Genomic DNA, 27,041 nt, shown 5'->3' with positions numbered 1-27,041 from the left:
AAGGTTCAGCCTTTTCTTGAAACAAACGTACAAAATGGTAAAGGAAATATTTAACATTGTTTTTTATTTGCTCAGTCAAGACTTGATAGCCTTTATCTGTTGAAACTTCCATAGTTTCCAGCAGGACTAAGCACTGAGACTCCCAGCACAAACTACTCTGCCAGAGGGCACCAATGATGCTCCAGACTAGCCAAGCCTGCTTAGGCTGCTCCCTAACCTTAGGAACTTGAAATAATAATTTAACACAGATGAAGAACAAAGGTACGAAGAAAAGCAATTTACAGGAGTCAAAATTTTAGATGAGACAGGAAACCTGAGAATGCAGATTGAAATTAGGAGATGTTGATGATGCAGTGTGAAACCTGCATCTGAAAAACACAGACAATTAGGGAAGTAGTGAAGGCAACTCAAACTATCAGAAAAGAAATGAGAATAGGGTAGGGAAGGAGACTGTAAGTAGTTTGGAAAGAGAACAGAAAGGGGGGAGATTATTTCTGAGAATTCAGCTGAAACCAAGTTCAAAGCTTAAGGAATGATAACTGGACCTGGACAAGGAAACACTGGCTGAATAAGAGGAGCATAAGATGACTGCACATTAAAAGCACAGGTGAAAGAAGAGTAGGAGGGAGAAGAGACTGCCCTCAGGAGTACACTTCTGTCCCAGCAGGAGCACAACACATGCAGCATTGCTGAGTTATGTTACTTATTTTCTCAGGGAAGATCTGTGGAGCAAGTATCCCTTTCCATCCCTTGCCAGAAAATTACTGCATAAGGAACACCCAGGTGCTATCAGTTACTAGATTTGCTCAAGTATGAGATCCATGCAGTGGAATTAACATCTCAATCTGCATTTGCCAATAGCATCCATACCATAAAATTAAGTATAGTCTGTTTTTAAGTAACTTGCTAAGTTTTATTTAAGAACTCAAAAAAAACCCCCAAATAACATTCCCTCAATTGAAACAGTTCTTGTTATTAGTGTTGCAAGATCAAACTCCTCAAAGCTAGGAAATACCAGAGTATAGATGTAACTTTCATCTGACATGTACCTGAAGAAGAACTGTGAAATGGGCTTCAATAATATATCATATATCAGCTTTTCCCAGTTCATTGAATGTCTTTGCTGCTCATTTTAGAAGCAGTGATTCAAGATCTTGTGTCCAACTTTTATTTTAGTATGTATTCAGGATTTAAACATGTTGCTCAAACCTCCCTCAGAGTCAAGGTTATTACTTTCCTCAAACCTGTCTACTATATACATGTTAACAGCCTCTAAGGGCTTTACAAATGTTTATAAAATAATTTTAGCTGGCTGAGTTATAATTTCACCCATCCTAATGTCAGAGAATAAACATTTAAGGAACAATGCGTCAATATAAGATATGGAGGAACTTGTCCTGCAGAACACTCATTTTAATGCAACGTCACATTCTATTTTGGAAGCACAGCTCCCACTGAGCTGAATTGCATCCATAGGTACCAAGCACTTCTGCAAAACAACTTGTGTTTAGTGCCAGGCTTCCAAAAAAAGAACAACACTTCTCAAGTCTGACTTGCCTACATAGGAACTTTGTGACAGAGGCAGGGATAGTGTCCAGTTTTTGAGAACCATATTCAATTGCCTTAGCCTTGACTGTCTTTTTTCCTCCTTCTAGGGCTGAATGAATAATAGATTTTTCAGTTTGATGACTGAAACAGAAAAAAAGTAAATTGGGATGTAGGAGAAATCATTTGGGGATGATTTCAGGTCAAACTGAAACAAATGTTCAAAGTTCCACTCTCTCTCAACATCACCAAAACTGTGGTTTAGATTCACCTGAAATTGTTGTGGTTTATGTTACTGTACTGGTTTTTCACTGCCTGGTTTTTGGTAGCCAGGGGGCCACAGAGATGGCTCCTGTGAGAAGCCCCTGGAAACTTCCACGATGTCCAGCAGAGCCAATCTCCGATGGCTCTGAAAGATGGACACTCTGCTGGCCAGAACTGAGCCAATGAGAGAGGTTGGTAACGCCTTTGTGATGACATATTTAAGAAGAAAATCAAAATGAAGTGGGGCACAGTTTTTTTTCTAGTCAGAGAAGAGGAGGAGGTGAGAACATGTGAGGGAAACAACATGGAGACACCAAGGTCAGTGGAGAAGGAGGGGGAGGAGGTGCTCCAGGTACTGGAGCTGAAATTTCCCTGCAGGCCGTGGTGCAGACCATGGTGCAGCAGCTGTGCCCCTGCAGCCCATGGATCCATGGGGGATGCAGAGATCCACCCACAGCCCATGGGGGAGGTGCCCGTGCCGGAGCGGGTGGATGCCTGGAGGAGCCTGTGATCCAGTGGGAGACCCGGTGGAGAGAGAGGGCCCCTGCTTCCAGGCTGGAACAACCTGTCCTTGGAGCACTTGTCCTTGCACCCCATGGAAAGAGAGAGCCGCGGTGCAACAGTTTTGGGAGGACTGTGTGCTCCTGGGATGGACCCACAGCGCAGCAGGTGCGGTGTGGCTGCTGCTCCTGAGAGTGGAGCCACGTTAGGGAAGTTCATGGAGAACTGTCTCCTGTGGGAGGGACCCCATGGCTTCACAGGGGAAGACTCCTCTCCCAGAGCAGCGGAAGGAAATCTCGGTGACGAACTGACCAGAAACCCCCATACCCCGTCTCCCTGCACTGTCGGTGGGAAGGGGGGAGGGGCTGGGGGGAAAAGGTGGTTTTTTACGGGCTTATTTTACTTCTCATTATCCTCCTCTGATTCTGTTAGCAATAAATTCAATTTTTAAGTTTAAATTAAGCTTGTTTTGCCCTTGAAGTGTTTCCTCCTGGTCCTTATCTCAAGTCATGAAGCCTTTGTTAACTTTTTTTTTTCTTTCTCTCCTCTGCCCAGCTGTGGCAGGGAAGGGTGAGCGAGCAACTCTCGTGGCTGCCTGGTGCTGGGCCAGTGTCAAACCACGACAGTTACCTAACTCTTATATATCTTCCTGGTATGTTTCCTTCCAATAACAATACTTTCCTTTCTCTAAAATTCTCACATTACTGAGGATAAAAGTGTTTGTCAAAACAACTCAAATTTGAAATAGCCTTAATTTTCTCAAACCTCCATTTTCAGTAAATATGCTGCTAAACCAAAATTGCTCTCTAACACGTGGTCTCCTGACACTTCCACAGCAATCTCTCGATTTCAAAAAGAAATTAAGTGGTCTCCTAATGGTCTTCTCTGTTGCGAGATGGTCAGTCTCTCACTTCTGCTTTCTAGCTATATCTCCACACTTCTCCACTAAATTCCACAAGTAGTTTGGTTAGTTGAAGTGGGTGTCACTCAGAAAACCCAAAATGTGATTGTGTTGGAGGAACATAAGAATATTTTGGAGAAATTTTATTTGCAGATGCTATCTGCCCTTCCGAACACTTCAACCCAAATTCAGGCAATATCCTAAGATGAAGAAAGACACCTGCACTGGCTAAACTGAAAAGCAGAATGGGGTTTGGCATGGGTTTTATTTGAAATATGTTGACTTGAAAAGTCTGAATTAAAATTGTCCTCACATCCCTAATCTTAGCATTTCCTACTTCCTAAGTACTTGAATTTCCAGTATCTGCAATGTGCTCCCAACATAACTATTTGTGCAACTACAGTATTAAGTCAAATATATGTCTGGCTTGCTTTTCTTATCAAAGGCTATAATCTTGCTTTTTGAATTTATAAAGTGTACTGTTTATAGAGAAAATGAACAAATTAACACCTCATCATTGTTTCTCATATTTGCTACAATTATTAGGTTGCTTTGTTTTCCGATAAATGTCCCTTTTTTTTATATGTGCTGGTTCAGTCCTCCTGGATTGTCTCAGTTTCCCAGGTCCACTTCATTTCTCTCAAGACCCAATTAAGACAGGTCCTTTAACATTCTCAACCCTTTATGAAGTCACTTGGCACAATACAGGTCTTGCAGGGTTTATGCTTAGTAGATTATATTGTCTGGTTTTTTAATCTCAAGAGGTCCTTTCAATATTTTCCTGCAAGTAATAATAATTACATTGATTTCTTCATTGTCTGTATTTATTGGCTTGCTTATGACACTTTCTGGAGTGCTTTCAAGTTGTAATTAGCCAAAGACTGAAAATACATGTATATATTATTTAAAACAGAATCACATGAAGTGTCATACTGGGTTAGACAGTAGTCTGCCAAAATTGGAACTGGAGTATTCTGATGATGGCAAATAATCATGGACACTTTGCAAACAAAATGGAAATTATTATACAACATTTAGTGCAATGCATGAGCTTTTTTTTTTCCCCAACAAATATTTAAGCAGTTGATCAACTGCTCCCAAAAAGCTTACTTTTAGTTAGAGAGTGGTTTTCCCTCATACACTAAAATAGGATTTCTGTTGTCTGTGACCAAGAACACTATCCCAGAGCAATCTGGTATGAGAAATACCATGTTCAGTCCTATATTAAAAGATAATACCTGAAGGATAGAAGTACAGTCTTAATGCCTATTTTGGGAGGCAAAGATGTGTCTCACCTAATAAATGCAACAGATTCATTATACTGAAAGCAAATGCATCCAATTAGCTATAAGAAGAAATTATTCTTATGTATTTTATTTGTATAACGAACCTGATTGCTCCATTTCTCAGTACACACACAAAGAAGTTTTGGTTGGAATATGTAGAAAGCTAGAAGTAATGAAGAAAATACTGCAAATACTTCATAAATATTTGCCAGGTATTTCACAAGATGCTATCATAATTTCTATCTTTATTTTCACAAATATTCATAACCATAATGTATCTTTCTCTTAGAAATATTCTAGTGTTTATCTCTGACATGCACTGCTAAGCCTACATAAACAAAATTGTGGGAGCAAGGCCACAGTGGGAACACCTAATGGTGAAAGCATAAAGCAAAACAGCATTTGCAAGCAATAATGGCAGCATGGTCATTGAAAACACATCTCTGAGATGGTGATTGTGAGGACTGGTATTAGAAATCTGACACCAGCAAGAAAGCAGCAACAATGACACAGCCTTTGTGGTAATTCAGAGCACACGTGCCCATTTCCTTATGGAATATCTCATAAACTGGGCAGGGAGAGGGGGAGGAGGAAGGCACACTAGGCAGGAAGAGGCAGAAAGTCCTGCTGTAAACAGAAAACTTTGATGAGAATACAGTATGATTCAGGAAATTATTCTGCTGGTCTTCTAAAACAGAAAAGAATTATGTAAGTTCCTTGAATGATTTGTGAACAAACAAACAAAAACAGAAATAATTTGTTCTGCTGATTTTTCATCATCTTTTTGTGAATAAGAAATTCTACAGGAGGAGAAGATCAGTTGTCTTTTCTGCACATTTGTCACTGATGCTGCCTTATTCCACTGGCATGTGGACACTACAGTACCATATAGACCCTGACCACAGGATTCTGTTGGATATTGAGGGAACAAGCTCTCAGCACATATCGGAGTCCAGGACCACCATTTCCACATGAAAAAGAGCAGGGCAGCACTTACTGCTCTTTCTAGACTGACGATATATTTGCATTGCCCATCCCATATTAATTCTGTGCTTTTCTGGCACACTGTGGGCAAAGACAACTACTACACTAAGGACATGCATGGAAACCTCATAAGGTTTAACAAGACCAAGTGCAAGGTGCTGCACCTGGGTTGGGGCAGCCTCTGGTATCAACATAGGCTGGGGATGAACAGATTGAGGGCAGCCCTGCCCAAAAGTACTTGGGGGTGCTGGTGGAGGAGAGGTTGGACATGACACAGCCATGGGCACTCAGCCCAGAGAGGCAAACGTGTCCTAGGCTCATCCAAAGCCCTGTGGGCAGCAGCGGAGGGAGGGGATTCTGACCCTCTGCTCCTCTCTGGTGAGACCCCACCTGCAGGGCTGCTTCCAGCTCTGGGGTGGCAGCACAGGAAGGACATGACCTGTTGGAGCAAGTCTAGAGGAGGTCACAGAGATGCTCAGAGGGATGGAGTACCTCTCCTATGAGGAAAGGATGAGAGAATTGGAGTAGTTCAACCTGGAAAAGAGATTTCAGGCTGATCTAATTGCAACCTTCCAGTACCTGGAGGGCGCTTACAAGAAAGCTGGAGAGGGACTATTTACAAGATCATGTAGTAACAGGACAAGGGGGAGTGGATTCAAACTGAAAGTGGGGAGATTTGGATTGGATATTAGGAAGAAATTCTTGAGTGTGAGGGGCATGAGGCACTGGAACAGGTTGCCCAGAGAAGCTGTGGATGCACCATTGCTGGAAGTGTTCAAGGCCAGGCTGGGTGGGGGTTTGAGCAACCTGTTCTAGAGGAAGGTGCGCCTGCCTGTGGCAGGTGGATTGGAATTTGATAATCTTTAAGGTCCCTTCCAATCCAAGCCATTCTATGATTCTAAGATTTTAAGGTGTTTCATTCCTGGTGAATATGCCAGTATTTAGTAGCTAACAATCTAGTAAATTCTTAACTGTTCCAGAAAAGAGACTACTTCCATAAAATCACAGATTCCTACCTGTATGCTTCCCAAGCTCTGCAAGAGTGTCCTGGTACATGCTCAACATCTGATCACAGTGAGCAATTACACTTTTGCGCATGTTGTCCCAGTGAGGAGCAAGTTCCCCCAGGTCTTTAAGTTCTTGATTCCTGTACCAAAAGGCAAGAAGAGAAGGCACTAATTAACTCATTAATCCATTAAGATTCATCCAAATTAATCTAAAACAAGTTTTTTACAGAACATCAGAACTATATCCTAATCGAAACAAAATCTGTTTTCAGAATGCTTGTAAGATCTGCTTTTCATCTCTATTTTACAAGTACACAATAAAGAATGTCAGTGAATAATGCAGTAATTTTTGTGTTCAGGACTCATTTGGTATAAAGGCAGTAGCCTACAAACTGAAATACTGTTTCTTTTGTGGAGGAAAGAAGGCTGCCAGGCTCCAGAGAGCTGTCCAAAACTTTTTCTGAAGAAATATGAAACACCATTGGAAAGAATACAAAGTTTGCTTTTTCCCCAACACTTTCAATATAGTTGTTTTGATACACTGCTCTTTGGATACTTTCATACACATCATAAACATAATTCTAGCAGTGTTTCTACAAAAGTCACTTCACCAACACACCAGCCTTCACCACATTTCTTCAGCATTCAAAACAAAACATACACAAAAAAAACACCCCCAAAAAGCCGCACCACCGGTCCCATAAAAGTTGTGTCCAGCCTTACAGTATTCATCAGGTCAAAACAGCAGTGCTATGGTAACCAAATATGTCACTGGAAATCCAAAAGGAAATCCAAAAGGAAATCCTTTAGTAAATTATCAGTTTTCCTGTACACTCTTGAGAGCTGACCTGAGTGAAACAGAGATAATTTTAATTTCCTGCACAAACAAGTGCCTTTCCCTGGGCTTTCTGTTTGGTTATCCCTTTTGCAAAAGAAGTTTCTCCTGTATCTATCCCAAACCCACTTTGTGGGACCTGTTTTTAAAGAAAATGAAACATCTTGACTCTTCAAACATCTGGAACTGTGCAGGAGAAAATTTTTGCAACAAAACCAGTTGTCCTCATTTTCCTCGAAGCATCAAGAAGACTGTTTCACTGCAATTCTTGGAAGTCTCCAAAAAGACTTCCAGAGGACAGCTCTTGCATACAGAAAAATTACAGAAGAAAAAGGAAAAAAAGGGGGAGAAGGGGTGGAAAGAGGGAGGGAAAGACCAATGAGCCTGCAGCACAGGAACAGAGTTCACTTATGTGAACAGCAGATCTGACCATTAGTCAAAAAGTCTTAAAATTAAACAGAACAGCCACACACTGGTACAGTGATGTTTTCCCCATCATCATTAGCTTTGCATTAGTGTGAACAGAGTTAGAATAAGCTCTATAGGCCTAACTCTGCTCCTGGTGAATGTGACAACCAAAACCAAACAGATGGCACTGGAAGCAGAATTAAAGCATTTTGTTTATACATGTCCTTGAGAGTATCAGCACAGAAACAAAGATTACACCACATGAATTTGTTGAGAGTTTACTAATGGCATGATTACTTTTTGCTATTTAATTGCTCCTGAAGCTGAACCAATTCAACTTTTCTCCATCAATACAAACTGGCAATGTTGTAGCATAAGAATAATCTGCCGTGAAAGGATGAAACCAGCATTTTCAATGACCATTTTCCTTGCCAGTTTTTTAGCACCTTAACATGAGGTGTCCCTTAAATTAAAATCTTAGGGCTTTCCTCTTCAGAAAAGTGTGTAAAATTTGTTAGGATATGCAATTTTGTTTGTTTGCAGTGATAATATTTTGGCCCTTAATATTTATGGTGTCTGATTTAATAGTTTTAGGAACCATGTTTGGACCTGGCTGGCTTCCAAAACTTAACTGCTTCTTCTATATGGGAATACAGTATTCTATCCAAGAGTTATATCCCTGCCTCTATCTAAGCTCATGCCTGGACCTGTTGTTCTCAAGCTGAAGTTAAACAACAGCAGGAATAGAAACCTTTTATCTCAGACTAAAACATCCAACCAAACCCAAAAATTTGTTTAACAGGCTGACTATGAGTCAACTCCACTGACACCAATAGCAATGCGAAGGAGAAACTCAAATCCCTCAATATTAACTTTAATAGGTTTTCAATAAATACCAAATCCTGCCCCCATTACTGGTGACAAGATTTGATTTGTTTCATCTCAGAAACATAGACCAATCACTGAAGTAAAAATTCAGCCTCTAATATGTCACAAAAAAAGACTACAATGCTTAAAGAAAGAGTACAGTGCTATAGCAATCTAGAGCATATGCAGGATGGAAACTTTGAAGACTACATTTTCTGAATTTATTTTCATTTTAAAATACAGCAAAATCAAAACCATGAGACAGCAGGATTATATGACAGACACTTCCTCAGAAAACAGCCTCCTTGCACATTTAATACCTTTATTATTTTTTCTAATGGAATTATAGAAGACAGAGGACTTAAATAGGATTTATGTCTTGTGTTCTTTTACAATTTGTCACTGCTGTTGTTGACTCAATACAATTCTGAGTTATGGATGAAAAAAAAATTGTCTTTTCTATATCTAAACTCCATCAACAATACTCCGTAATACCAAGCTTTATTATTATTACATGAAAGGCCTCTTCCAAAAGTAAAGAGAGTGGAAAAAACATATTTTTCATATTTGAAAGTTTATAGTTCATACTAATACTCATGGTTTTGGAAAATTTTAATCTATTTTAATAATAATACTTTTATGATAATTTATTTAATTGAATAACTTTTGGAACACACAAACTAGTAATTGTGTCAAACAACAATTGTGCTGTAAAAAAATTAATATTTATAATAGATATTGGTTCAACAGAGGGCAAATCAGTTACTGATCCAACTTTTCAATGCATCCATGGAATTTTTAATAGCTTGTCAACTGAGCAGGAAGCTTAGTGCAAGCTCTGTGTTGTTAAAAGAGTTATTTATCATCTTATCCCCCCCCACTCCAAATCTTCTCTCAAAGTCTTTTCCAGATAATTGCTCTCATCACTGTGACAGATCTTGTGCTCTCACCATCAACTTAAGTTCATTTTACAGAATGAAATCCAGGCTTTGTGTAGAGCTGTATGTCTTTGTCTTGCTGTTCAGCTCCTCAAACTGCTTCCTGGACAGTTTTTTCTGTCATTGCCCAATGGAAACTCCCTCTGAGAACGTGTCTTAGCTTCCACTATCTCCTGCCTTCATTAATCAGTTACATTCCTTGGTGGCCTTGTCATAATCTTGCTCCGTTTGTATCTAACCAGAATGTGGATGTAAACAGTCTGTCCCATTCCTCATTCTCCACCTTAAATATCAGCTAATTAGCTAATTTTTAAGTCTGTTTTAGTTACATTCTGGTTTTTACATGCATTCTTTCCTTTGGTAGACTAATTACGTCTTTCTATCAAGAAATGGCTGAGAACCCAAGGCTCAGATGAGTATTCTGCCTTTGATTTACCAACTCATGCTTTTTTTATTTTTCAGAACACCTTAGGTGAGTGATTATGGTAAACCACTAAAAATACCTGAAAGAGGCACAATGAATTTCCTGTATGATTCATGTTGGCAATTTCTACTTAAACAGCTCCTGCTTTGTGCCATGCACTCTAATGACACTAGTAACAGAAAATGACTTGCTCATCACTTTAGATACAACAGCTTAGAAGTCTGAAGGAAGCATATTCAATGCTAAAATACAAACCCTGATTTCTGTAACGAGCACTTTGAACAACTGGTATGCATCATGTTGCAAAATTAGAAGGAAGTCCCAATATTGAAATCATGTTTCCCATGAACTTGTTTTTGCAAAACTACCTCCGACAGTCCAGACACCATTGTGGAATACACAGTGAAAACCTGTGGTCAGTGACAATAAATTAAAATAGTGCAAAACATCAGCAAGATGTTAAGATGAGGAAGAGGAGTGAAAAGAGGGCAATCCCTCAAAGAACTTTCTTGAGTCTGATTACTCTGTCTCAGAAAAGGGAACAGCAGAAATAGCCCTTTGCATCATCAAGGACACAGCACAAATCCTGACAAATTGAAAGATAAAGTTGAAAAGATCAGTGCAATTCAAAGGAGATAATTAAGAGAATATAAGATAAAAGTACATAAACCAAAAATACTGTATGAAGACCAAGTAGCAATGTTTTATACATACAGCTTCAAAAATCCAATGATGCGATTCCCAGTGAAGAAAACATGACAAATTCAAAACCTAAAAAATGAAACTATTTTGACCTCCGCCAAGCAAAATTAGCTTCTAAAATCTACTTTTGCAAAACATCAGAAGCAAAGAGCTTAGCAGGATTCAAAACAACATGAGACATTTCTTGAGATTATATTTGCAAAACTTCTATCATAACAGCATAAAAATTCTGAATATTTATCAAACAGGAGCTTTGGAGTAAATATACACCATAAGCTTTGGGATATGACTCAATCACTCATGAGTAAAGGAAGCTTAGAAGTTTCTTTCTAAGGAAAGGAGTACAGGAATTATTTTTTCTCACAAAGTTCACTTTAAAATTCATGTACGTGTTTATGGATAACCATTTCATCTTTTTTTTTTTTTTTTTTTTTTTTTTTTAGAACAGAAGCAGATAAAATTACTCTCATTTCTCTTTGCTGCAAGATATGCTCCTGTGATATATAGCCAATAAACCCCAGACAAACAATATAGCATTCCCTCCAGAAATAAAGTAATCATAGTATTTTCACTGTATTGTTTCCAAAACAGACAAATAATTATTAAGGAGGAGTTAATCCTTTCTGGGGAAGCAAAAAAAAAAAACCAAAAACCAAAACCACAAGCATATTTTTCATTATTTACTAATAATTTTCTTTCAGAATCTCTTGAAAACAGTTGCCATTTTTGTCTTCTTACAGAATTTTCCAAAATTATTCCAGGTTTTGGTAAGCCTGACCTGACAGGCAACTAGAAACTACAATGTAGGGTGTGCCTACCTTTTACATGCCCTGAACAGTTGTTTAGAAACAAATAAACAGAAAAAAAAAAGAAAAACCAAACAAAGCAAACAAAACAGACAAAAAATCACACCAGAAACACATGAGCAAACTACCAACCCCAAAAAAGCCAACAAATATATAAAAAAGTATTTTAAAGGCTGTTTTTGTATACATATGAGGAGAATAGACTGGGGTTTGCAAAGCCTCAATAATATTTTATACAGTTCCTAAGAGGTGAAATTTTTAAGTTCCTTTTAATTTCTATCCACCACCATCTCCTTTTTATTATACAAAAGTGGAGACAATATATAAGCTAAATTAAACTCATTTCTTCCTTCCTGCCTTAAGACCCTTTCCCTTCCATTCTTGCCTTAAACTCTTTCCCTACTAATGTCTCTCCCTTCCTTGGATATTTTATTACTTGGATCTATCTTTCAAAACCTCAACATCTTCAAAGAGCATGATCATTTAAGGTTAATTGCATGATTTTCATTTAATAGCAGAGGATAATTCTCCTGTATTAGACAATTGCAGAGTCTTGAATCCAGTAATGCTTAGAATGGCATCTGTGGAATTTACACTTTTATCCTAAATTATATTTTAGTAACTAGAAATAGCGTCTGGAATTGCTTTAGGGTTTTTTTGTTTGGTTATTTTACAATTTTGATTGTTTCACCAGAATACAGTGGAATCAGCTTAAGACAATATTGCTTCAGTTCCATGATATAAGCAAAACCCTTTTATTTTCACAGTTTAAATTTAAAACTTTATTTCCTTCTTTCAGCTTGGAGTCATACATGTGGCAAGATTAATCGCATTATTAATTGAACAATTACTCAACCATTTAAACATTTTCTGGGTTTCTGTTTTCTTTTTTCCCCCAATTTATTAATCAGAATGCATCATTCAAAATACAGAGTGAGGATCTCTCATCATAAAACTGTACAAAGCTTTTTTAGTTGCCCTAATGCCTTAAGCAACAGGAACTGCCAAAATTACACCCGAGTCAGTGCTATTAGAGCCAAAGATAAGTACTGCTAAGTTCAAAACCTTTAGCTAACAGTGTAAAAATTCAAATGATTTTTGTGATGACAGAGTTTGAGTGTGTTAAAATAACTATAATCTTGAGAAAAAGACAATTTTTCACTTCAATTTTGCATTTTTTCACTATATTGTGGGAGGCTCTAATTTGCTCAATATGGACTTCCTTAGGGCATGCTGTGCACAAATATAACATCTGGAAATCTTAGCAGCCTTTGCTAAGAATGATTTCTCTGGAGTCTTAAAACCTGTGTGGATCTTGCAAAAAAGCCTTCTCTGAGAGGGCGGTCTCAATATAGAATGTAAGTTAGCATTTTATAGATTCAGCACTGCTGAATTCTAGGTAATTTTATGTAGAGGTAACTGTCACAAAAATATCAGTGATGTCACTCCATTCCAATGCAGTGCAACTTTAAACACCCAAAATCAAAGTAAAATCCAGCAAATTTTACTTAAGTCATCTATGAAAGCCCCTCTTAGACTTTCACAGGGGCTATCTCTTCCAAAATAGGTTGTGAACAGTGAAATCAAGAGGACAGAGAATTATGTAGTGTTTATTCATTACAATATTTTATCCTTTAGTTTATAAATTAACAGGGTTTAAAACTGATCTTGTCTGATGCGGACAATTGTCTAAGCACTATTTACAAAAGTCAAGCTACACTTATGTTCATATACTTATATTCCTTTATGCAGTAACTGATGGAGAGTAAGAAGAGCAATCATCCTTTGATGTACAGTGAGGTAAATACAGCATTTGTATGTATTTGAGCTACATTTACTGACAGGTTTGGGAATTTTTGAAGTGTTGAAAAGAAAGTACTTACAAGAAACAATGTTGTGAAAATTCTTAAGTGGACAGGCATATTAACAGTGTCTCTCTGAATGTGATTGATTCAAATATCTTCAAAAGTCATAGTAAGTTTACCCAAAATCACTTTTATTAAATGCTATCACCTCTTATCAATACATTTTTGCAATGCCACTGCTCAAAAACAAGTCAAGTAAATACCAGCGTCCAAAGGTCCAAAAAAATCAAAGCCTACTCCCAACACGGCATTGGGGCTCCATTTCTCAATAGTTGTCTAATAAGAGGAAGTAGAAAAACATTATTTTTCTGACAGCCTTAACTTTGTCATCATTCCATAATGTTACATGAAAGAAATAAAATACAATACATAGATTAAATAAAATACAGAGATTTGCACCAAAAAAAAAAGCCTAGTGTTGATGGGACAGGACAGTCATTTCAGGAGAAAACTTGAGTGTGTGCTTTGTACTCTGGAGAGAGGGTTTAAGTTCAGTAATTTATATTTGAAATCTGCTTATGAGTTGTGATCACAAATGCCATGGGCCAAATTCAAGTATAGGTGGCATTTCTTTTCAGCCAAATCTCTTGCTGTGCTGATCCAGTTACACCAGGTGCATCTGCAACTGCAATCTTCAATTGTATGGGTCAATCAACTTTCTGAACCATTACTGTAAGCTAAGTCTTTTTTAATAATCACTACGTTCAAAGAACCATTTGGCTAATCTTGCATGACACATGTAAAATATCAGGACCAGATTTGTGTAAAGAAATATTAAAAACAGTGGAAAGGACCCATTGGAACACCTCGAAGAGGAAACAGAAATAATTTTGTAATAAAAACCAGCTAAGCAGACTGTATGACCCTTGCTAGAACAATAAAAATTACCGTATAGCTCCTATTAAAGTTTCTTCCAGGGAGGTTTGAAGGATAAAATCTGTAATGCATGCATTTCTTTAAAAATATTATTTCATGCTGAAACCCGAAGTTAAATACCCTTAGAGGTTACATATTTCAGAGCATCATGTCGGTAAATGAAAGAGTTTGTTTAACAATGAACACTGGAGCTTTATCAAGAGATAAACAATTGTAAGAGCTGTGAGGAAAGGGAATTTAAACTAAAAATTATAATGAATACTGAATAGGATTAACACTTACTTGCATATTTTTATAGGTAATTGCGTCAGACCTGACTATATTGAAGCCACAATAAAAATAAAATTAAACAGGCTGAGTATGATAAGAAGTGGCTTCTGAGACAAAAATATTTATCCTTTTATACTAACTGGGGGAAAAAGACACAGAGAAGTATACCTCAGAAGAGAATAGCCTGAAGATGGTGCAGTACATGTTTTGTGTGAATTCAACAACTAATATAGTAGCATCCTCCTCACACGTTTTACTTGATTACAAGTGTAAGGGCTCCACAAGAACACGTCTTTGCAATTATTTCAAAAAGCAAAGCCCAGACAAAACTGAAGCTCCAACCCATGCTCTTATATGATAATAGATGACAAAGATGCCCCTATTGCCACCATCTGCTACTATCCTACCACGTGTTGTTGCTCCTTTTGGTTAGTCGTACCTCCTCCCTCAGACTCTATCAATCACTTATCTCTCTTTCACACCCACACTTTCAACTGGGCTTGAACAGCTTAACCACGTTGCAAATCAGGAAAATCAGAAGCACTTGTCTCAATCTTTGAGCAACTTTTCCTTCTGTTTCTTTCTCAAAGCTTTTCTTTATTTTGGTGAGGAGAAAACCCCACCATGGTGATTTTTTACTATGAGTTTATCCAGGGAGGTGAATTCTATAATATGAAATAACAACAAGGGCTATTACTTGCATTATGCCTTTGGAGAGAATAATGCAGTAGTAGTAAAAGTGGTTAAAGTAATCCTCTAACATCTAAAAGACATTTACCTGTGGGGCAAATGAAAATATGGGAAGTGCATGAACTCTGCGAGTCAGCATAATCTATTTTTATTGCTTACTAAAAAAAAAACCTTGCACATAAGTATTCTCAAACAAGATGAGGCCATAAATGCCTAAACACAGTACTAAATGAATAAAATAAAGTATCATAACAATTCATAGGATTTTTATAACACATCATCACCATGCATAAGTATGTGTCAGTCCACTGACTCTATTAAAATCAAGATTCCAGTCTTCTGCATGCTGTTCTATTGGCATAAAAACATCATACAGAAGCAACAGATGGGGTGAATAAAAATAGAAAAGAAGCTCCATATTGCAGGACAAACAACCTCTGTAAACCACAACAGGAAAGTGCACAGGATGGCTTTGAGATGCAGCACTAGGTCAGTGTTAGTCTCATACATGAGACCAGATGCCCATCTATGTGTGAAGCAACTTCCATGAGGAAAGAGGCAATATCTTCTACATCACCCATTAACACTGGATAAAGAAGGCATTCTCTTCAGGGTAGCCCTGGACTACTTAAAATAAAGGGGTTTCCCCACATTTTATCAGCACAGCTTACAAGGATTCAAGGACAAGCTGCCATTTTAATCACTGCAGTGGGAAATTAGACATACAGAGGATTTTGGGACACCTGTGTTCCCTATTCTCCTTTTTCCCCAGGCTGTACACATTGTAACGATTCTCAGACATCTCTCCTGGTTACAAGACCAAACATGAACTAAGGTTTCAAACAAACATTACTTTGGTATCCTTTTCTTATGCCACCTCATTTAGATTATCTAGAGGAATGTCATTTTTATCCTCATTGCTGATTTATTCACTACAAACTTGTCATTTTCCATTGCATAATGTCTGTCTGTGTTATTAACTCTACCCAGACATGTAGCCAAACACACCACAATGCTGTTCACACCCCTGTCATTTGCTGATTCTTTATAAAATGTTAACGTTCCAGATTATTTATATTGTTAACCAAATGTTGACATTCACAGATTTAAAGTCATGACCACACTTTAGCACAGTTTGTTGCTCAGAACTTATGAGGTCACTGGAGTCCTAAAAATTCTGAGCAGTCAATTCTGTTGTTCAGTTACAGCTGTAAATTCTTAGCAGCCAGAAAGTGCCCATTTCATACTTCAAATTAATATTTTTTAGCTCATCATTTGCATGATTCCAAGTCAGAAAAATAAAATTTACTTCTTACTATTGCTGCTGCTTCTTCCTTACCTTCTCATATCCTCCTTTATGTGCAGATTTATTAGTTCTTTAGGAACATGGAAAGAGAGGGTGGTCTCAGCCATCTGTTCCCGGATCCGCATCCACTTGTTGTCAGAAGTAGGGAATCTATATAACTTACAGACTGGGTTTCTTAACACTGCAAAGGGGAAAAATCATATCATTGCTTTACTGTGGTTATGTGACTCTGAAAATTTATGGCAACAATTTCATGCAGAAAATAATATATATTGTTTTCCCCCTTGCTTACAAAATTAATTTTAGAACCATTAAAATTCTATTAAAAGCATTTAATTTTTATTTCATTTTTTATACCAGAATGTGGAGGACAAAGTATTACTAGTACAGTCATTAAATCACATTTTACCAGCACAGTAGCTAACCTGTGAATTTAGGATTTCAAAGTAGTGAGAATGTAAATTAGACTCTCTTTTCATACATTTAAGCTGAAGTTAGGAAAACCAGAATGAGCAAATGAACAATGAACTCAATACAGTCCCTACCATTGCTTGCTACCTGCTAGAACCACTCACAATTCCAATAAATTGCACAGGACTCAGAGTTCAGCTGCATCTTCCCCTTGACATGCACACACAGAAGTCATTAACACAAATAGAAGGTGTGCTTCTACATTAAAGGAAACAACTTTTGACCATTTTAGAGTTACCTTGATCATTGATGTGGTCAAGACATAGAAATAAATATAACAGCCCTGTCACTGTGTTACACACACTGTTTTCAGATCACTATTGCAACATGACATAAGAAAATCACATTTCTTGGTGTTTTGGAAGCTTACAATCCATCATGTTTTTATTTTACAGTTCTCACATGTTGGCTACATTTCCGTTCAGATCTTACAGTGATGCTCTATAATAAAGGTGGGAAATTTCTACTCTCTCCTTTCCATCTTTTTCTTTTACCCTGCTCTTATTTTCCAGAAAGAACAAATAGGGGAAAAGCTGAGGAAGAAAACGTTCTGTTTGACTACTTTGATAAGCTTACTTGGAGACAAATGATTGTCATTTAACACACATGTCCACAGCTTCCCAACTCGGAATGACTTTGGACAGCCATCCAAATCCTCCACTGGTGCCTTTCTGTCAGCCTTCTGGAAAAAGCTGCCTTCCAGCAGGCTCCCATTGATCTGCCGCTAAGTGGTCTGTAACTCAAAGGAATGCATTCCCCATGTGTGCTGTGGGGAAACTGCTACTGTCAAAATGACATCTGCTAATAGACATTTCAATTCACAACTCCCTGACACCATTAATGCTTATGTAGGCTGATTTATAGAGAATAAAAAATAAAAGATACACAAACTCTCTTGTCTATCTAAGCAATCAGGTTTTTTAACAGAAATCCTTTAGGAAAGGCCTAAAACAAGACCAGAGATTCAAAGATACTGACAGTAAACCCATCGCTGGCAACTCAAAGAAAGGAGGAGTGTTTAAGTAGTTGTACTGCTCTGTATTCCCATCACTCTACTATTTTTCAGCATTAGTCTTTGATGAAAAACTGGAAGCCTTTTTAGAGTCATTTTGCCTTTAGTTATTAGTGATTTTACTTTCAAAAACTGAATTCTGACTCAGTGTTATGAAATAAGCCAAAGAGATGCTTGAAATCACTGACATATGAATAACAGTAATTTTTCTTTACTACTAATACCCAAAATATCTTAATGTTCAAACATTTTTCCGCACACTTTTAGAGTTTGAGGATCTTCACTACACAGATTTAACTACAGAAAAAAGCATCTCCAAGCCTATGATCAACTTCCACCCATTGTCTGGGCTTTATTATATCACTTGGTTAAAACATGCTGCAACACATATTTCCTATTTTCCTTCTCTTTTGCTGAGATTCTTGTAATCAATGAAACCAGTCTTGTCAGTAATACTAACAGTCTCTGTCATTTCACAAGGCTGATATATGGCACCAATCATCTCCCATTAACAAGGCAGGGAATACAAATTTTCAAATGTTAGGGAGAGCTTGGGAAACTAAGGGCTAATTCAGGTCTGGCCTTAAACAGAAAACTGCCGAACCAGATGATAATTTTGGGTTGGGTTTGGTTTTTTTCTGTTGTGCCCCCTGATCAGTTGGGAGCAGCCTGGTATATATTACCAGGACATTTTAAATGATGATGCCCCAGACACAAAAGACTCTTTTCTTTATTTTACCTTTTTATGTCTACTTCCTAAGGAGTTTATCAAAGCATGTTTTTCCAAGAACAGCCCTTAAATTTGCACTCAGAATCTATTACACTGAAAAATACACATTAATCTGTTAGAACCTAAAGCAAATATGTAGCTGAAAAATCTCTTTCCTTCCATCTCCCCCCTGTAACCACAACCACAACCATCACAAAGAAAAAACAAAACAAAAAAAACCCAGAAGACCCATCAGGACTGCAGCAAGGGACAAAGGACACTGAAAATTTGGATCTAAAATTGTGACTTTTATGGTTGCTAGAATTATTAAACTACTCTCCAGGTACTAGCTGAATTTTCAGGTTTTTGATTCAGGTCTGAATTTTCAGATGGGGGTAATCTCAAGTGCCTTGTAGTTTTTTAAAATGGTCAAATCATCTCTCCATGGGTTTAGGAAGAAAATTTAATTTACAAACTCAGAAAAAAAGCCTGGGAATTTTTCCCAAAGAATCCAAATAATTCCAATATGCAGTATTATTAAAGCTTGAGATTGTCAATAAAAACTGCATAGTGCTTGATGTTTTCCTCATAAACAGAACTACTGAAATCATGCAATTCCATACAAATTTCAGAAGTGTCTTCCTTTCCAACTGCAACAGTAATTAATTTCTAACTATAACAAGTTTTCTAGAACAGAATTCTAGAAGACATGTAAAAGCACCCAAACAATAAGAACGGCAAGAGTAGAATTGGCTTTTATAAAAAGTAGTTATTAAAATGAGTGGAAGTTTTGTAAACATGATCCCTCCTGTATTTAGACAGTGATCATGAGAGGGGTTAAAAAAAATAAAATCCACATGAACTGCAGTGCTTAAAAAAGAGAAAACCCAATTTTAAAAGCTTTTCTCTGTAGCATCAAGCCTAAAAGCCAGTGCCATGTATTTACCCATCCATATTTTTGGACATTCTCATTTTTAAATGTGAAGACCTCTGCATTTTTTATTCCATGCAATATCCTTCACATTGCTTCCCTTGTAAGCAGAGTAAAAAAATAATAAAAGATTGAATATTCTGGTTTTATTTTCATTCCCTATTGAACATAGATCAAAGCATACCTCTGCCATTTATTAATTTACTAACAGTGTTTCTATTTATATCTTTCTTTGTAGCATAGGTATATGATGTGTATTACCTCAGGAATAATAATTACAGCTTTCTTAATTTTGCTTAATTTCAATTACTTTTATTCTCTTTTTTATTTACAGTGCAATTTGTTTACATGCAAACAACTGGCAAACTCTCCAGCATTATAAATAAATGAATTTTGAGACGTGAATTCAATCTCTTGGGGTATAAATGGAATAGTGATAAGGCACTGAAATACACTACTCATTCCCACTCACTGAATAAGCATCTCATAACTCACTGGAGGGCTGCAAGTTCCCTATCCTAAGATTTAAATTTCAGGAGAATGCCAGTGTTCTTCTATGCCTACAGGCTTAAGGATTCACAGAGGGGTATTTTTTCCAGTTGCATCATTTTGAAGGCCTGATACACAATAAGAAACAGAAAGTACCAGAAAGCTTTACAACAATATACACATGTACTAAATATGTATGTATATGGGGGTACTTCTGTATGAACACAGCAGGGAAAGCAGTACAGGCACTGTTGATGTTATCAGGTTTCCTGACACTTTTGCACAGGTACCCATATGAGAAATCCAGTCTGTCTCCAGGCAACACAGAGAGCCTTAATCCACAGGAAGCCCAGTCACAGAGGCATGCTGGGGAAGAAGTCTGATGGGTTGAGGAAAGAGGCTGACAGTATAAAAGGAGAGCTAAAATTTTCTAAGAAAAGAAATTGGGAATTCAGTAAAAAGAATGGGACTGACAAAACCTAGAACCAGTGCCTGGTGTCAGCAGGAAAGTGGAGATGATGCTGGAAGAGAAAGTCACAAGTGCAGGAAACAGACTGAAGAGTAATTATTTATCAGAACAAATTTCCTGTGAGTGCAAACTCTTTCCAATATCCTGCATGCTGTCATTTCTTGCATATGCACCTGCGGTTCTGCTCCTTCCCCTCAATTCTTTTAAAAAAACCTGAAAACCCAAAAAATGACAAAAAAAAGGCCCTCCACAGTATGTTTGACTTTATAAACCCTAGTACTGTTGGGTGGGGTTTGGTTTTATACTGTGTGTTTGTATATGAGAATAATAAATGTAGAAACGCTGTCTAGATATGCTATAGAATCACGTGCAAATATTCTTGACAAATTGATCGACTTCAATATTCATAAAACCAACATCTGCCTTGGAAGTTCCAACAAAATACATACACAATCTACAGCATTTTCCTATACAAAAGAAGTCAACAAAAGACCCCAATCAAACCCACAAAAGGGAGGCAACAAATAGGAAAAATCAGTCGTGAATCAGTATTGTTCTCTGAGCAGAGATGTCATTTCTTTAAGTCCCACTATTCTGGATAACATATAGAATCAGAATCAAACAACTGCACTGAGTTAGATCAAATCCTTCAATTTGTCTCTGTATCTTGTCTCCAAGAATAGCCATAAATAGATACCTAGACAGGCAAGATACCCTCCCTGCCTCCAGCTGTTTCCAGTTCAGGAATTTCTGGAGCCAGATGTAATTCCTGTACATTCAGTAATTCTCAATTAACATCTTTCTCACTTGGAATTGATGAAAAGAAATGGTAGCTCTGTAGGAGAAATTTTTCCATTTCTCATCTAATCTTAATAACTCACAGAAAAAAATTACAGCATTCATGCATACATGGAAGAACTTAATTTTTGGAGGTTTTTAGTGCTTCCTTCAGACTGCAAAGCTAGTCTAATGAGTCTGTCCTATCAGAAGTCATATGAAAAAGTTTCAGTAAAGGTTTTAAAAGGCTGTAAAATTTCAGTAACATTCCTCCTCAACTGTATGCAGCAAACACAGAATTCTTGACAGCGCTGTGGTTTCAGATGACCCATATAACTTATTTGTGACATTGTTACTGCAGAGTAATGGAGATTCATAAACTTGGGCTAATAAAAGTTTTATGGTGCAGCATATCAGCATGTAATATTTCTCAGTATAATGAAAGAGAAATAGCTCTAGTTTAACACCATGCACACAACCCCAGAGTTGACCTAGAATTGAGAATGCCTTGCCAACAGCTCCCTTTATTCTACAACAGACAGCTTCCAGATCAAACTGAAACTGCCACTTCATCAGCTATGTGAGAGATTGATTCTCCCAGGTATTCACTTACAAATAATGCATAATTATTTAACAGAATGCCATGCAATGACATGACAGAATCTTACGAGGTTAATTCCATGCCCATGGAAGTCACTGACAATCTTGAAAATCATTGAACTGTAAAGATGTAGGAGATGAAGATTTCATGCACTGCTTCAGAAAGCATAACTGACACACATTTCCTCACATTTCTCAATAAAATGATACTGTCAAATATGTATAAAACACTAAAATATTGAACTTAAACATCTGTGCAGCATTTGAAGAGTTTTTATGAGCTCTGTCACAAATCTATGTGCTTTCTTCAGGACCTGACATAGCATTGAAAGAGCCATCTCTTAGAGATGCTGGAATTCTTACCTGCATTTAAGGAAGGTAGGTTGTCTTTCCCACTTAGGCCTTCAGTGGCTGTACACTCACGAACCAATGCACACTGCAAAAGAAATGCAACAACAAATGTGACACATTCAGGGGTCTGAAATAAATCCATGGCAGTTTATAAAAGGTAGCCAGAAAACCATCACTGATAATAATATAAACTTCCGAAGCCCTAATTATAATTTACATTTTTTCTTTATATTTCTGTTCCAAGACACTGTAACACAACCAAAATTATAGCCAAGAAAATGACAAAATATGATCAGCTGTTTCATAATAAAACAGAAAGGTTTCCTAGCAGTATAGTGGCAGAAGGGTTGAGAGATATTAATAGTTTAGCTTAATAATATATTTTATTATATTTTTAAGAATAAGGCACTTTCGTTTAAAACCATTTTTGACAAGTTTTGTGCTTTCAAAGGAGTTTCTTTAAGCAAAGTAGTTTTCACATGCACTCTGCAAGAAAACAATTAATTTTTAAACAAGGGAAAGGTAGGAAGCACATAAAAGTCTTTAAAATGTGCTTGCAGTTTGTGATAAAAGTAATATGTTATACAAGTGAACTGGAATATTTCTTTGATAAGATTAGTGCATAAAAGTATAAAAAGTTTATGGAAAAATCAATCAGTGTACACCTGTGTTAAATGTAGTATGAAGTATAGTTTTAATGCTCCTCCTACCCCCAGCTAGTAAACAAATGAGAGCCTCTAAAGGTGATAGGGAGCTATGTTCCCCAGTTTCTAGAAGTTCAGTTGGAAAACCTAAGGCAGAGAGCAAGACATGATGTATTCTCTACCAGTTGATATCTGGAAATGAATTTAACCATCACCTTCCTCTTCCATGAGAAATTCCTGCACATAGTTTATCTAAAAGTGAGCAAACCCAATTCAAAAGTTATTTATTTGAAGTAATTCAGTAACTCTACATTCTAACAATTGCATCCTCTCTTGGGGTGATTTTACGATGTGTATCCCCTATCTCTGCTCTATGCCCAGAAATTAATTTTTTGCCGTTTCTGTGCCTTTAAACTGAGCCTGAGAGGGGGGAGAGAAAAAAAAAAACAGCAAAACTTTCAAAGCAGTTTACAGTTTGTTTTCAAGGACACAGATACACAGACTCCTCTGTGTTCTGCTTTCTACGGGTAGAGAGTAGAAGAACCACCCTGCTTGCTTTCCAGCCAGCTTTCAGCCCTTTTTCTCTGGAGGGAGACGGAGAGTTGAACTTTTGTTTTCCTGGGACTTCGGTTTTTTTCCCTTTTCCTCTGCTGGACAGTTTCAACATCAGAATATATTGGGAGGACTTTTCCACCGAGGCCTTGGCCCTGGAGGGGGGCCCACCACCCCGTCCCAGCTCCAAGGAGGGGGAGAGAGAGACTACGGAAGGACTCTGAAATCTTCCCAGGTTTCTTTCCATGGCGAGAGGTTTTATTATTTAGCATTATTATTCTTTTCCTGTGTGTTTGTTAAATAAATAGTTTTTATCTCTTTCACTCTCTTCCAAGGAAAAAAATTTCTTTTTTCCCGAACCTGGGCGGGGAAGGATGGTTGTAACCTGCCTTCTATCAGAGGATATTTTCCTCCAAATTTGTCCAAACTGGCACACATCCTCACTATGAACATATAAACCAAGACTCTGCTGCAACTAATTTGTACAAACTGAGGAATCCTTTAAAGACCACAGAAAATACATCTGTCGCAAGGCTGGTCGTTCTTTACAAGTATTAGAAACCCCCAGAAAGATGCTACTAAAGCCTTCTGTCTCCCCCAGGCCAGATGCAGCTCATTTATTACATCTCAAATAATTGCAAGGAGTCTCATTTCACATTTTGAAATGGAAGAAAAGCAAAATGAAAGAGAAGGCTGAAAAAAACCCTCATGTTGCATATCTTGTACAAGTTTTACAGTTCAAAATCAGAAAGGTTTCACAGCATTTGTTAGCTTTTTGGAACTGGTCCCACTCATCTACTGTTTTAAAAAGGCATTGAAGTCCTTTGAGATAAGTGGTGAAAATAAAGTGTAAAATCTACCCTCAGAATTTTACCCGAGACTGGTTTGGCTGAGCAGAAAATATATTGAAAATAAAGTCCTTTTCTCAAAAAATACGGTTTTATATTTTACTTCCAAACAAAAAATGCTGCATTCCCTCTATCAATATGTACTTTTTTTTTTTCTGTGAAGAACAGAATACACCATAGTGTTAAGCAGTAATCCATCGTATTAGGGCTGCAAAAATTGTGTGCTCCCATGAAATGCAGCTGAACCTGCACCTCTGCAAGGGAATTCACCTCTTCTTTGGCTTGCCTGTCTGTCATTCTTCCCAGCTTTTCAGTATTGTAGGCACAGATTGCACATAAAAATCAACATGAATAGGACTTCAAGGGCAGAAAGCAGAGCGGCTATCCAAGGAAAAAAGAAGCCATATTTACGGCATCTCTCTGGACAGTTTTTTGATCAGAAGAGATCAAATACATTCAGTTGAGATAAAAATAAGCTATTTTTTTCTTAAGGAAGGAAAGGGACTAGGAAACTCAAGTTAGAATATTACTCTGTATATTTTCATGAGGGTTTTTTTAGTCAAAGGAGATAAGTGTACATATTACTTACTCCAGAAATTTTGTTTTAAGTCCTTAACCCAATTTGGTAATTAGTATTTTAGACATCTGGTACAACTGATCATTCTAATTAACTTTGTGCAATAAACTGAGTTTCTACCTTTTGATCCTGGGTATCTGCTGTGATGTGGTCTGTTTCCCCCTCCTCTAGCTCTCCCATCTTCACAAGATTGACTTCAATGGTACCGACTGTCTTTCCACCATCAGATGTTCTGGAAAAAAAACAACCCACGACACTGGGTCACTTGCAGCATCAAATTCTTTCAATTAAAATATTGTCAGTGAATATTTAGTCCCTTCTCCATTCTGTACAGCTGCAGTCACCTGTATTGAATTGGTTATTTACAATCACAAACCAAATGTTAACAATGAGGCAAATTCTTTAGGGCACTGAATATTTTCATCACAAAACTGAGAATGCGTAAGTGCTATAAATGGTGCATGAATCCACAAGCGCTGCCAAGTGTTCATTCTAGACCTTATCCTGCCTGTGGACCATTGGATAAAAGGCTGTAGTACTGCACCAATATTCCACTTAGGACCTGCAATCCCATTGCAGAGTGCATGGCTTTGTTTCCTAACAATCTTCAAAGAAAGGACATACTCAGTGTATTAATAAAAACCCTGCAAAACCAAAACAACAAAACTAATCTGAATATCACTTTTCCTTTTGTAATCCCTTCCCAGAGTAATTATTCAGAATCCATCCTATTTCTTGAACTACATAGGAATGGTAGTACAGTTCCAGGTGAACAGTTCCAGGCCCATTAGAATCATCAAGTCCAACTCCTACAGTAAAATCGCAAAAAATAGTTACCCCAAGCTTCCAATTTAAATAATTATTTTGGTTGCAAACCATTAGGCTCAGTAGAATACACTTATTTTACAACTATACAAATCTGGTCTTCTATAAAACCTTGCAAAATAAACATAATTCTTCATATTTTACATGTTCAAAACTTCATTTGCTCTAAGGCAAATTAATTACTGACAATAAAGGAACAATTAAAAATGAACCAATTCCAGATAGTTTTGCAATTGAAGAAGCCTATGTTAATTAACAGAGTATACAGAAGGAAAGTAGAAAGGGTTCAATGTCCAAATGGTGCTTATGAGCAGAAATACATAATAATTTTGAAATGCATGAGAACAACTTAAGTCCCTTCTGAATGAAGAACTTTCCCCTGAGTTGCCACAGCCTCATGGTTTGACTTCACTTCTTTTCTCCTTCTTGCATCAAACCGGCACCCAAACTCGGCTATGTCAACAAATGCACTACAGTATTCCCAAGCAGAAAGGGAATACATTATTGTCAGCAAATCACATATAGCTTTAAAAACCAAAGTGTGTGGTTATAAGATTGAAAATTTTTCAACATCTTAAGGTGTTCTGATCAAAGTGCCAAGTGAATGAACTGATCCAAGCCAACAAGGCCTGTTGCTCCAGTAAAATAAAATGGAAATGGAAATGATAGTTGTACTTTTGCAGTCCTTGTCTCTTGTTCTTTAGAATGTGACATATTCCCCTTGCTGCTGTTATTAAAAGCTTGGCCTCAGTATGGCAGTGAGCACTGCATTGCTTGCCTGCATGAGGAGTAATACGTATTTTGTACAGGTTTAAAAACAATGATTGATCTAATTTCACTTTTACTTTTAAAAAAAAAATTATTATTATTATTTATTATTATTATTATTATTATTATTATTATTTTCTTGTCAAAATCACTCCTGTTCTGGTCTAATACATATGCAATATTACAATCTGGAACATACATTACCTGCAAGAGAAGGTAATGCAACACAATAAAACTAAACAGCCGGACTTGGTGCATTGTAGTTGTACTTCTTCCTCCAGTTATCTTCCCACACAGAAATATGAAAACACAATTTAACAGAAAAAGCCAACAACAACAAAACCAACAAATCACCAAATCAAAGTTTCTTTTGAATGCTACAGGCATACAAATCAACAAAGAGCTCTATAAATGCCCAGGGCGAAACTGCTGTGAGCAGTGTCAGACTCTGTGATTTTAAAACCCCAGCAGTACATGACAGTCTTCAAATAGACATGTCAGTCATTTCAAATTTTCCAGCAATACCATGAGATTAGTATTTCA

General features: G+C 37.3%; 1 protein-coding gene across 9 annotated transcripts in view; it reads right to left on the bottom strand.

The window, feature by feature from the left end:
• The window catches only part of INPP4B (inositol polyphosphate-4-phosphatase type II B), a 312,437-nt gene that overhangs the window by 92,337 nt on the left and 193,059 nt on the right, over positions 1-27,041 (bottom strand). For all 9 annotated transcript variants that reach the window (XM_032108397.1, XM_032108395.1, XM_032108396.1 and 6 more), the window contains 4 exons: positions 25,026-25,137; positions 22,297-22,369; positions 16,509-16,656; positions 6,498-6,628 (listed from right to left, as the gene is read on the bottom strand). In XM_032108397.1, coding sequence (XP_031964288.1) covers positions 6,498-6,628; positions 16,509-16,656; positions 22,297-22,369; positions 25,026-25,137 — 464 coding nt within the window. The remainder of the gene's footprint in view (positions 1-6,497; positions 6,629-16,508; positions 16,657-22,296; positions 22,370-25,025; positions 25,138-27,041) is intronic.

Source organism: Corvus moneduloides, chromosome 5 (assembly GCF_009650955.1).
Source record: "Corvus moneduloides isolate bCorMon1 chromosome 5, bCorMon1.pri, whole genome shotgun sequence".
NCBI lineage: Eukaryota > Metazoa > Chordata > Aves > Passeriformes > Corvidae > Corvus > Corvus moneduloides.
This window is presented reverse-complemented; position numbering and strand designations above follow the sequence as displayed.